This window comes from Leucoraja erinacea, chromosome 24 (genome assembly GCF_028641065.1).
Source record: "Leucoraja erinacea ecotype New England chromosome 24, Leri_hhj_1, whole genome shotgun sequence".
Lineage (NCBI taxonomy): Eukaryota > Metazoa > Chordata > Chondrichthyes > Rajiformes > Rajidae > Leucoraja > Leucoraja erinaceus.
In genome coordinates this window covers 8567913-8581514 of record NC_073400.1, presented here as the reverse complement: position 1 = coordinate 8581514, position 13602 = coordinate 8567913, and the positions used below count along the sequence as shown (strand labels likewise).

The 13602-nt window shown below is 38.0% G+C and overlaps 1 protein-coding gene across 11 annotated transcripts in view; it reads right to left on the bottom strand.

Moving 5' to 3' along the window:
• Positions 1-13602, bottom strand: part of LOC129708622 (ankyrin repeat and SAM domain-containing protein 1A-like) — a 239090-nt gene that overhangs the window by 94128 nt on the left and 131360 nt on the right. For all 11 annotated transcript variants that reach the window (XM_055654477.1, XM_055654480.1, XM_055654478.1 and 8 more), the window contains one exon: positions 7818-8404. In XM_055654477.1, coding sequence (XP_055510452.1) covers positions 7818-8404 — 587 coding nt within the window. The remainder of the gene's footprint in view (positions 1-7817; positions 8405-13602) is intronic.

Sequence of the window (13602 nt, the reverse complement as noted above, 5' to 3'; positions counted from 1 at the left end):
GGAGAGGATAAGACTGGAAGGGAAGATCTATGGTCAAGCTACTAAAAATAACTTTGGCAAATGTCCAGTAGTACCATCTCTAATGGTGCTTTTACATCAATGTGAAGGACAGACAGACTGAGATATTTCAAACTGATCATAATGGTAGATTTTAGAAACAGTTGTGATGATTGTCACAATAGATCATGCAGAACAATATCGGCTAAGCTAACACTAAATGATAAATGACCAAAAATGTTACAATATTCTAAGGAAAAAATGTCTACCATTGTGACCAATCTTGGCAAATTGAATGGTGAATTAAGAATATCTAAAAGCAAATAAAATAAGCCGGAGATATTTATCCGTGAAGAAATGACTGTAAAGTAGTTAGGATATTTAGTTGAGATATAATTCCAAAAGTAGCAGAAATCATTCCTTGGTTAGAATGTGTTGCAAATCCATACATTAATGATGTAATTACACATATTATGTTTAAAGATAGAGACTTAAGAGACTGCAGATGCTGCTATCTTGAGCAAAAAGAAACTACAGGAGGAACTCAACGTCCGACAGCATCTATGGAAGGAAATGGACTGAATATGTTGGGGATCGGAAATCTTATCAGAATGGTGGAGTATATGTGAAGGTGGTGGTGTTGGGGGTAGAGAGGGGGGCTGTGCGAGACAGGAATAGTAGGTGATGACAGGGTGTAGTGGGTGATGAGGGTATGGAGTGTACATGCTGAGGTCATCAATAAACTTAAATACACAAATGAAAATTTTAAGATAGACACAAAATTCTGGAGTAACTCAGCGGGACAGGCAGCATCTCCAGAGAGAAGGAATGGGTGAAGTTTTGGGTTGAGACCCTTCTTCAGACCCGAAACGTCGCCCATTCCTTCTCTCCAGAGATGCTACCTGTCCCGTTGAATTACTCCAGAATTTTGTGTCTATTTTAAGGTTTAAACGAGCATCTGCAGTTCCTTCCTGCACAATGAGAATTTTCAACTTGTGTTGCAGGGAAAGCTGGAATAATTATTTGCAAGCTGCAATTAATGGTTAGGAAATTTATGCAGGTCTGTTTAACAGTCAATTAATTAAAATACAAATAAACACCGTGCACGGCAAACACTGGAAAGGCCAAGCCTACGGGTGATAAAGACCAGATAAATGGTTAATCAGTATCAAAACAAAAATTAAGGAAGAAATGTGCAGGTACATTGGTACATAAACATAAACTGAGCATAAGGCAAAGTAGCAGAAGTCTAATTTTGCCTGCATTGATGTTCAGAGAGATCGATAATAACAGCAGTGCGTGCAATAATGTGTGGGAAGAAGACAGTGGCTTTGATTTTCACATCAAAAGATGAATAACATTAACAGAACTTTTCAGAAATAACTCTGCAACTTGTTCTAATCCCATCCAAAACCCATTAAGAGCAAGTAGTAGTGCTTTTCAACATTACAAACAATTATGGTAAAGAAACAAACACTTTTCTTTATTGGTTGCTATGATAGTAAGTAGGCACAAATGCAAGTTATGAAAAAAATACAGACGTTTTTCAAAACGTATTTAAAGGGTGATTAACTGAATGCTGCCACCATTTTTATTCGACGATGAGCCTGTAACAAATTTCACTTATGCACAAACTTTTATGGCTTTTACATCTATAAAGTCCCAAGATGATTACAGAATAAGTTGTACAAAACATCACGACCAAGCCAAAAGTAATTTTCAAGTAATGATCAAAGACTCTTGCCAGAACCTTCAACATCAGCAGGCGCATGAACAGATAATGAATAAGCTGCCGGATATACAACCCATGTCAGGGTTTTCTATTGTATTACTACTGCCTTTAACAGAGCGGCAAAAAAGGAAAGGAAAGTCTACAGTTTCAGTCTTTATGTTATCAGCAAGTTTACCAACCATACCTTCAGTATACCGATCTGTGTCATTTACTTAAATTAGAAAATAAGGCAACATTCCCTGCAGCCCACATTCAGTCACATCTTACCAACCCATCTGTTAACCAGCCAATCCTATATCTAAGCTAGACAAAATGCTGGAGAAACTCAGCAGGTGCGGCAGCATCTATGGAGCGAAGGAAATAGGCAACATTTCGGGCCAAAACCCTTCTTCAGGCTGATCAGGGTTTCGGCCCGAAACGTTGCCTATTTCCTTCGCTCCATTGATGCTGCCGCACCCGCTGAGTTTCTCCAGCATTTTTGGCTACCTTCGATTTTCCAGCATCTGCAGTTCCTTCTTGAACAATCCTATATCTACACCAGCATGTTACCACCTACACTAGAAACATGTCGCAGTTTCTGATAAATTTCTTTCTCATCCTTATTTCAATAGGGCAACTCTATTTTGGGGCTGATAGATCAAATTCTTCTCTTCAGTAGTTATACCTTTAAAACTGGATACTGCAGAATTTCTGACCACATACGTCCAGCCTGCTATGAACAGGAAAGGTACTAGCCGAAGAGCCTGTTTCCACACTGTATCACTCTACGACTAAGTACCTTGTGAAATACCTGCCCTACTGCAGTTACAAATACTTTAAGCCCCATATATCAGGCCTTGGAAAATCTGTAGAAGGTATTTTTCACGCCAACTTCCCAGTTTTTGGTAGTGATTTTATATGTTTCAATTTAACATTTTAGCAAAGACAGTAATTTTGTTGCCCATGTAAAATTATAAGAAAAGTCACCCATGTTGTTGGAATATTCCATAAAGGTTAGAGTAGAACATCACTGTGTAGCTTCATCAAACATGATTTCTTAACTTGTCTGAAAATATAGAATGTGACAAAAACTTCTAATATCCATATCTTTTATACAGGCTGGAAGATATGCTTGAATACAAGTATTCCTCCATTTTGCAATAATGTAATCCCCATTTTTTAACCATTTAATACAGAGAAGTGTGAGGGGTTGCATTTTGGGATGTCTAACAAGGGCAGGACCTACACAATGAATGGTAGGCCTCTGGGGAATATTGTAGAGGGATCTAGAAGTGCAGGTGCATGGTTCCTTGAAGGTGAAGTTGCAGGTAGATATGGTGGCCAAAAAGGCTTTTGGCACATTGGCCTCCATCAGTCAGAGTATAGAGCATAGAAGCTGAGACTACATGTTGCAATTGTATAAGACGTTGGTGAGAACGCATTTAGAATATTGTGTTCAGTTCTGGGCACCATGTTATAGGAAAGATATTGTCATGCTTGAAAGGGTTCTGAGAAGATCTATGAGTATGTTGCCAGGACTTGAGGGTGTAAGCTGTAAGGAGAGGTTGAGTCGGCTGGGTATCTATTCCTTGGAGCTTAAGAGGCTGAGGGGTGATCTTGTAGAGGTGTACAAAATCATCAGAGGAATAGATCGGGTAGATGCACAGAATTTCTTGCCCAGAGTAGGGGAATTGAGAACCAGAAGACATAGGTTCAAGGTGAAGGGGAAAAGATTTAACAGGAATCTGAGGGGTAACTTTTTCACATGATGTTGAGTGTACGGAACAGGCTGACAGATGAGATAGTGGAGGCTGGGACTATCCAAATGTTTAAGAAACAGTTAGACAGGTACATGGATAAGACAGGTTTGGAGGGATATGGACCAAGTGCAGGCAGGTGGGACCAGTGTATCTGGGACATGTTGGCCGGTGTGGGCCGAAGGGCCTGTTTCCACACTGTATCACTCTATGACTCTATTATAAATCATCGGCCATAACCTGTGTAAAATCTAAAACATAAAAATTATTGTAAATATAATCCATCAGAAAATCATTTTCGAAATTATGCCCACTTGTATCTATTTTGAACTGAATTAACTATTTGCCATATTTGGTCTGAAACAAGGCTCTCAAACTTTTGTTTAGGCTTTCAGCATTGTGCCAATTACTGTCATGTGATGATATTAAATCACTGCCTTTCATCTGGCTCTGTTCTCATTTATTGCAGGCAAAACAGGAGATGGCTTCAAGTCCAGAATTTCCAAACACATTTTCATTTACAAAATTCAAATCTTTTGTTCAAATCTTACACTGCTATTCACATTTAATTAAAAAATACTTAAATCATTTGTTAAAAGCTTAACACTTACAAATTAATACACACTAAAAAATGTAAAGGGTTTGGTTCTTTGAAATTGCTAGTGCTTTTACCCTTGGTGTTAGCCCTAGTCACATACTGCACTCAAATCAAAGGTATTCAATGGGATACTCTAAGACTGATAAGTAAACAATAAATGCACCCTTAGATTATTTCTTTCAGTTTACAGCTTATAATTGAAGCCGAGAAAATTACAAGTAAAACCATTTTAGATATTCCATCGTATGTTTTCAAGTAAAATCACATGACAGAAAAAATAACTCAATTCCAACAACTAAAGCTTAGGGTACACTGTGTAGTGGTTCAGCTTTGTCTTGCTTGGTCATTTTTTTAAATCAACTTCAGAAGCCCTAAAATCCTGAAGAAAATCTTCCAGACCATTATCTTAATACAAATGCTCTTTTGGCAGACAATTGCAATGTTGCTAAATTTTGATTTGATTGGATAGCATGCAAAACAAAGCTTTACACTGTACCTTGGTACAGGTGACAATAATAAGAAACCTAAACCTATTATTTCAATCTTTGTTATACAAAGAAAATTCTCAATGATATACAGTGCCCTCCATAATGTTTGGGACAAAGACCCATCATTTATTTATTTGCCTCTGAACCACACTTTTTGAGATTTGTATTTTTTTTTTTTAAATCACATGTAGCTAAAGCGCACATTGTCAGATTTCATTAAAGGCCATTTTTATTTATGTTAATTTCACCATGTATAAATTACAGCTGTGTTTATAGAAAGTCCTCCCATTTAGTTTAGTTTAGTTTAGAGATACATCGCGGAAACAGGCCCTTCGGCACATCGGGTCCGCACCGACTAGCGATCCCGCACATTAACACTATCCTACACCCACTAGGGACAATTTTTACATTTACCAAGCCAATTAACCTACAAACCTATATGTCTTTGGAGTGTGGGAGAAAACCGAAGATCTCGGAGAAAACCCACACAGATCACGGGGAGAACGTACAAACTCTGTACAGACAGCACCAGTAGTTAGGATCGAACCCCGGTCTCTGGCGCTGCATTCGCTGTAAGGCAGCAACTCGAATGCTGCGCCTCCATGACCACAATTTCAGGACACCATAATGTTTGGGACATGGCTTCACAGGTGTTTATAATTGCTCAGATGTGTTTAATTGCCTCCTTAATGCAGGTATAAGAGAGCTCTCAGCAACTTGTGTTGCCTCCACTCTTTCCATCGCCTTTGGAACATTTTATTTCTGTTTATCAACATGAGGACCAAAGTTGTGCCAATGAAAGTCAAATAAGCCATTATGAGACTGAGAAACAAGAATAAAACTGTTAGACATCAGCCAAACCATAGGCTTACCAAAATCAACTGTTTGAAACATCATTAAGAAGAAAGAGAGCACTGGTGAGCTTACTAATCGCAAAGGGACTGGCAGGCCAAGAAGACCTCCACAGCTGATGACAGAAGAATTCTCTCTATAATAAAGAAAAATCTCCAAATTGCCAAGAAGTACTTAAAAGAATAACCACAGTTCTGGAAAAAGGTCTTGCGGACAGATGAGACAAAGATCAGTGATGGCAAGAGCAACATATGGAGGAGAGAAGGAACTGCCCAAGATCCAAAGCATACCACCTCATCTGTGAAACACGGTGGCGGGGGTGGTATGGCCTGGGCACTGGCTCACTTATCTTCATTGATGATAAAACTGTTGATGGTAGTAGCATAATAAATCGTGTATCGACACATCTCAAAACTCATTGGCCAGCGGTTCATTCTACAGCAAGACAATGATCCCAAACACACTGCTGAAGCAACAAAGTTTTTCAAAGCTAAAAAATGGTCAATTCTTAAGTGGCCAAGTCAATCACCCGATCTGAACCCAATTGAGCATGACTTTTATAAGCTGAAGAGAAAACTGAAGGGGAATAACCCCCAAAACAAGCATAAGCAAAAAACGGCTGCAATAGAGGCCTGGCAGAGCATTACCAGAGAAGACACCCAGCAACTGGTGATGTCCATGAATCACAGACTTCAAACAGTCATTGCATGCAAAGGATATGCAATAAAATACTAAACATGACTACTTTCATTTACATGACATTGCTGTGTCCCAAACATTATGGTGCCCTGAAATGGGGGGGGGGGGGTGACTACGTATAAACACTGCTGTAATTTCTACATGGTGAAACCAAAATGTGTAAAAATGACCTTTATTAAAATCTGACAATGTGCACTTTGACCACATGTGATTTTTTCTATTACAAATCTCAAATCATGGAGTACAGAGGCAAATAAATAAATGATGGGTCTTTGTCCCAAATATTATGGAGGGCACTGTATGATACTCAGTAAAGCAATATAAAAGGCATTCAGCGTGACATTTATCAATGGCATGTTTATGGTGCATGAACCCACTCAGCTTAATCAGATTCCCTGCACTATCAGTTATTTGAAAAGTAACTTCCTCAAACAACCTTCCTTCCTTTTTCAAGAAGAAATAAAACACGAGCAACAAAGTAGATACCAGTTGAATTAACATAGTAGGTGACGTCTACATTGTCAGCTGCTTCTTGGTCTGGCAGAAAACCTGGCCAGTACTGAGAATGTATTACAAACTGCATAATGGTAATTGCAAGTTCCAGTGTTAAGTGATAGTTAGACATTTAACAGTAATATTTTACCCCCTCTGAGGCTTCTATGCCACTATTTTTTGTCAGAAAAATGTATATGAGCACATCTGTTTTTAATATTCAAACAGTAGATGCAGCTGTTCCAGCGCTAAAAGCAAATTTGCCTATTAGAATTAATACTACAAATGTTTTCAGATATCCCTCATCTGAGTCAAATGGTGCCTGTTAAATTGTCCACAACTAAATAATTAATCAAATGCAGTTGTGGCTAACTGTGGATATTTGCTTAATTATTTTTTTTTCTTGCACAATATATTGGTGAAGGGGGCAAGAATGGGGCCTTCAAGTCAACGTTACACATACACCAATTAGCTCAGATTTGGTGCATCTGCTGATCATGATTACAATTTTTTACCCACATAAACATCCGGATGATATTACAAGCTCATGTTATAGTACATGGTGTCAGCTAATCAAGTTGAGTGATAATGAATAATTTAGATGCAAGTACTCAAATCAATTCTTCTGCATGAATTATTTAATAACTAATCTGTTCTCAATTCAAAAGCTTTGAGTATGAAGTGCAGTTTTAAAAACACAATTCAATTTTTGATAAACAGTTGCAACTTCAAGCTTCTTATTTCTACAAGGATATTGCATTGTTAAATTTGATCATACAGGTTTTCAATCTTTCAGTGCTTATGCTGACTTTACCGTCATGTGATGATGTTAAATCACTGCCTTTCATCTAGCAAATCCAACACAGAGACAGGTGTTGTATTTCTATTCCCTAATATTGACACAACCTCAGTAAGATGACTATGTCAGATCTGAGATTACTCATTTTGGTTAGACCTAAGCAGTAAGAGTGTCTATGAAAAGTGCAAATAATATTGCACTAGCTACACTTGCAACTAGTTGCCAAGTACAAATTCAGATTTGTAGAACTTGGGATGCCGTCAGGAAATGAACATTTTAGATTATTTAAACCAGTACAAGACTTTAAAACAGATCAAGTCAGTTTTTTACTGCAACAGCTTTAGGTAAAAAAATTACTTAATTATTTCTCAAAAATATTTTATTCAGTTCAATGACACATTTAAAAATAATTAGCTGTACATACCTCCTCCCATTCCGACTGAAAGGATGGTGATTTTTCTAGCCGTTTCTTGACTGAACTGCAATTCGAAAGAGACTCACTGCGACTTCCCAGCATATCCTCCTCAGATGGTGAACGGGTAATGAGCTCCGAATCCGATTTGGACAAGCTTCTTGCCAATTTAAGGTCCACTTTACCCCTTCCACTCGACCGCACTCTCCCCAAAGTACATGTCTGTTTTTCTACTCCCTTGCCAAATAAAATGTCTTTATTTTGGGCCGGCTTGGAGCTTATTAAAATGTCTGGGTTTGTCTGGTTGATGATGGGACGAAGGTTACTATAGATTGCCTGCTGCTCTTTTTGCTCAACAGTATCTGCTATAGCGGAGTTCTTAATGCCAGCATTCTCGGCTTGCCCTGTTGCACAATGTTGACTCTCTGGCAACTCTCCGATTTGCATCGCTTCAGTTTCCACTCCCCCTTTGCTCAGAGCAGCAAGCAGTGTGACTGGATCCTCCTGAATCTCACAGATTGGAGGTGACCCATGTAAAAGCCCCGAAAATTGTTCAGGAATGTTGACGTCCTGAGATGTAATCTCACTTTTCGTGTGACCTTCAGAAAAAGCAAAACAAAAATCAAAGAACAGTTTATTAAATATCCAGCCCACGGAGCTGCAACAGACAGCTGATTGTGAAAGATTTCTGCAAACACAGTCACACAACATTTGTGAAATTCCAGTCCCAAAGCTGATTTATTCAGTCAGACGAAAGACATTGCTGCCTATGTATAGCTGTTATTAACATTAATAAGCAATGCTTCCTTTATATGGACAGAGTTCTATGATTAAAACTACAAGCAGTACAATGAAAGGCATAAATCAAAATGGATGTAACAGACTGCCAGCCCTGTGGAAAACATTCAATTGAACAAAGAATTGCAAAAGATGTAAGACTGCTCAATTTGTACAGAAAAATATCTTCATTTAATATGATTCACAATTTGCCTTTGTGCAGCAGAAAGCTTTTCAAAATCTTTCTTTTTTAAAGCTTAAAATGTGTATCATTTGCATTGATATGCCATAAATTTCAAACAAATCAAATTTCATGTATAATTTTCAAATAGCATGGTGTATTTTAAAAATAAACTTCACTATTTCGTGAGTGATATTCTGCCAGAGCCATGACACTAGAAAAAGCCTATCACTTTTCATTTGAGGGAGATTTTGCTTCAAAATTCCACCCTCTATTTTACTCAAAACCTCAGGTACATCCATTAAACAGGGGTTTTGGGGGTCAAAATGAAGCTGCCTTAAAATAGGGCCATTATGAAAAGTTTCATTCAAGTTTGATTCATACATATTGACACTATATTAAAAAAAAATGCACGACTACAAAGTGAACAGAATGTGCCCTACTGAGCAGATATAGAACAGACTAAGGACCATGTGCGGTCAACCTTCACCCTGTTGCTGATCCTTTTTGTTGCTGTATTGAAATACAGACAATGTTACATATTGTTGAGGATTGTCCTCTCCAAACTTAGCGGCAGTCAAATAACATTAAACTCAGCAAATCAGAAGGCTATGGCATGGCTCCATAGATGTGCACAAGATAAGTACCTTGATCTGTAATCAGCACCATTGCCATTCAAATATTTTCTAATTTAATTGGACTTGATCAAAATAGTGCTTTATTTACATCACATTCCAAACATTGCAGATGCAGTCAGACGGAAAACACTAGTCATTACTTTTTAGTAGCTAGATATCTACAATGCTCAAGTTTATTCCGTCAAATCTCTTAGGAGTTCACAAAAACAGGGGGGGGGGGGGGGGGGGGGGGGGGGGGGGGGGGGGGGGGAGTGAAGATAGTTCAACTAACATGACCTCAATGAATCTTAAAGCTTCAAATATCATCAGTAATTTACCCTCCAACTGAATATTTAGAGAAAGAAAATATATGCCTTTCAAGATATTGGTGGGATCATCATTCAGTACATTCTATAAATTAAGGGCATAAAATTCAATGCGATACAAGAATGCTATACAATAAAAATGTACAATATAAAAACTATACAATTCAATGCTATTCAACGAGAACTTGAACTCACACAAATAAGTGCCAGTTCAAAAACAGTCATTTGCCCCATGATCCACAACTGCACATTGATAAGTCTTCTGCAAATAATGAATTATCTTTTCTCACATAAAACATTGATTTCAGTTAACCACTTGCACAGGTCCAAACTGGATTTGAAAATCACCGATAACCCATTATCTCCATACTCAACAGGTAGATAGATACCAGTTACAATTCTGTCGAGGCTACTCAAGTCATTCACCAGTTTTAGAGTCCGGACTGTGCAGCTCTTGAACAAAAATACATAATGTTAGAACAGTTCTCATTCCCATGCAGTTTGTCTATCAAACCTTTACATATATTTCTTCGACTTGGTGTGACAATAATCTGCTCATCTCAATTAGGGTCCCTGATAAGAAACAAATGCAATATTATCCTCAGTAATTGTACACACTCGTTATAAAGTTCAAGCTGCATATTCAACATGAGATGGTGAAAATACAGTCTAATTAACATAGAAACATAGAAATTAGGTGCAGGAGTAGGCTATTCGGCCCTTCAAGCCTGCACCGCCATTCAATATGATCATGGCTGATCATCCAACTCAGTATCCCGTACCTGCCTTCTCTCCATACCCCCTGATCCCCTTAGCCACAAGGGCCACATCTAACTCCCTCTTAAATATAGTCAATGAACTGGCCTCAACTACCCTCTGTGGCAGAGAGTTCCAGAGATTCACCACTCTCTGTGTGAAAAAAGTTCTTCTCAATTCAAATGTAATGAACAGCTGTACTAGTTATCTGTTTGCTGGGAGCACGAGAACAAAGTGAGCCATTGCTGATTAAATCAAAATACAAGAGGGAAGAAATTCCACACTTCATCCAGCTGATTATTATTTTCAATTGCCAATTTTAATTTTTAATTTTTTGTTCAAACTATCTACCTCCATTGATGCTCCAAGCATTAAATTGCAATCCATGATCATTGCCATTTATTTGCAATTGGATCCTCGACTTCCTTATTCACAGACCACAGTCTGTTCGTATTGGTGGAAATGTGTCAGCCTCGATAACAATCAGCACGGGAGCACCTCAAGGCTTCGTGCTCAGCTCCCTGCTGTACTCACTCTATACTCATGACTGCGTAGCCGGTCATAGTGCGAACTCAATCATCAAGTTCGCCGACCACACCACTGTTGTGGGACGTATCACTGATGGGGACGAGTCAGTATAGAAGATAAATCGAGTGACAGTCCATATGGTGCCAGCACAATAACCTGGCCCTCAACACCAGCAAATGAACTGATTGTGGACTTAGGAAGGAGTAGGATGGGGACCCACAGTCCCGTCTTTAAAAACTGCTTTAATTAAAAAAAATAAAATAAAATCAGAAAGTGAATCAAATATGGATACTGACAGGCACCTCTGGGCAGAATCTTCCATTCACCTATTCAAAGTACTGTACAGTGGAGTTCAGGGTAATATCGTTTCAACATGAGACACGAAAAAGTGGGGTGGGGATACACAGACTCGACCACAGAATACAATTTTGCAATTATTTGGCAGTCAAATTAATAGAACATGCAAAGACGATGTAAGATAGACAATACACTATATAAGACAAGGTAAAGAGGATTGAGAAACTGAAGAATTCATGTACTTTCTTATAAAGTGCAGTTCAAGAAATAATAAAGAATAAAAATACTCATCTTGGTCAAAACACACATCAAATCTAAAAAAAATCTGTTTTCAAATTAGCTGCAGGAGATGACCTTCTAAAGAATAAGTTACAACTACTTTAGTACCAATATAAAGTGATTTTTTTAAGCAAAGGACAAATGATCTTAGCTTAGAAAAATATGTTAATCGGAAATGAAAGTAGTGAATTATGAGCAGGCTCCACACTGCTTTCAAGTGTGTATCATGCTCACTGTGTCTCTCAAATGAACTGGCAATCACCTGATGTCTATGGTTGTCCTAGAGAGAAAATATGCTATTACTTTGGCTTTCAAATGTGTCAGAAGACTAATTCGTTCAGAATTAATATGCTGGAAGACATATTATGCATACTGAGCTTCAAGGGAGCCCATTTTCCACATACTCGAAGATTGATGACCATTTTTATATCCACAAGAGACATTCTAGCAGCACTTCCCAAGCTCATTATTTTTGATTATTTTTCCTGTTTATCTGAAAGAAAATTGTTACGAGTGTTTAGTTTCCATTTAACTCTTTCTCCAGAGTTTTCTTTTTAATTATGTCACTCATTTAATCTTGGAACTGCATTTTGCTTAGTGGTAGAAACAAGGGAAGTTGAGCAAGTATCCAACTGGTTAAAGGTAAAATTAAAATAAATAACTAAAATTAGTCCTGATTTGAAACAACATGCATAATTAAAAAAGCCTTGATTAGATTCGTCAACCTTACTATCAGAAAAAAATGGATCTAAATGCTTGAATCGTGTTGAGTAAATTATTTGTTACTGTCCAAATTTGTTAATAATCGGCTTTAGAGGATTAAAAAGGAATAATCCATGACTGGAACTGGGACAGAAAATCTCACAAAAAATTATTTTCTCATAACAGAGTACTTTGTAATAAAACATCCCAATTTACATTATACAGTTAGATGCTAGTTTCAATCAGGGTAACAATTTTCTCAGTATCTAAGAAAATGTGAGGAAACATGAGAATTTGTTAGTTAGCTTCATCTTATGTAATGGGATGTAATGTTAAGGCTCTATAAGGCGCTTGTAAGGCCACATTGTGAGCAATTTTGGACACCATATCTGAGGAGGGGTGTGCTGGCTCTGGAGAAGGTCCAGAGGAGGTCTACAAGAATGATCCCAGGAATGAGTAGGTTAACCTACGATTAGCGTTTGCCGGCACTGGAGTTTGCCGATACTCGCTGGAGTTCAGAAGAATGAGGGGGTCCTCATTGAAATATACAGAATAATGAAAGGCTTGAATCGAGTGGATGTGGAGAGGGTGTTTCCACGAGTGGGAGAGTCTAGGATGGAGGTCATAGCCTCAGAATTAACGGACGTTCCTTTAGGAAGGAAATTAGGAGAAATTTGTTCAGTCAGAGGGTGGTGAATCTGTGGAATTATTTGCCACTGTAGGCTGTGGATGCCGTCGATTAATATTTTTAAGGCAGAGATAGATTCTTGATTAGTATAGATGTCAGAGGTTATGGGGAGAAGGCAGGAAAATGGGGTTAGGAGGGAGAGATAGATCAGCCATGATTGAATGGCGGAGTAGTCTTGACGGGACGAATGACCTAATTCTAATCCTATCCCTTATGACCTTTTGGTTAAAATTATACATTAAGCTTTCAGGTAGACAATGCAGGAAAAATACACCAATTTTGACAAACCACCTACAGGCCGCCTACACCAAACTGGTGCAGATAACTTTAGTGGAAGACTAGATAATTGATTAAAACAGGTACTTAGCATCTGGAAGGTATTAACTGATATCCTAATGTTGGTTTGTAGGATTATACTTTATTAATTTATAATGAGTTATCAAGTGACCGACAAGGTTGCTAACCATAACGTAATGTTCAAGACATATCTGAGACATAACCTGATTTTAGGCAAGATGTGGGGGCATACACATTTATGAACTGGGAAAAGGTAGAATTCTGGATTGTCAATTGCAAATTATTTGATCAGATATTGAAAAGTTGGTTCATATTTCAACTGGCACAGCAAGATACCATGACACTTCCT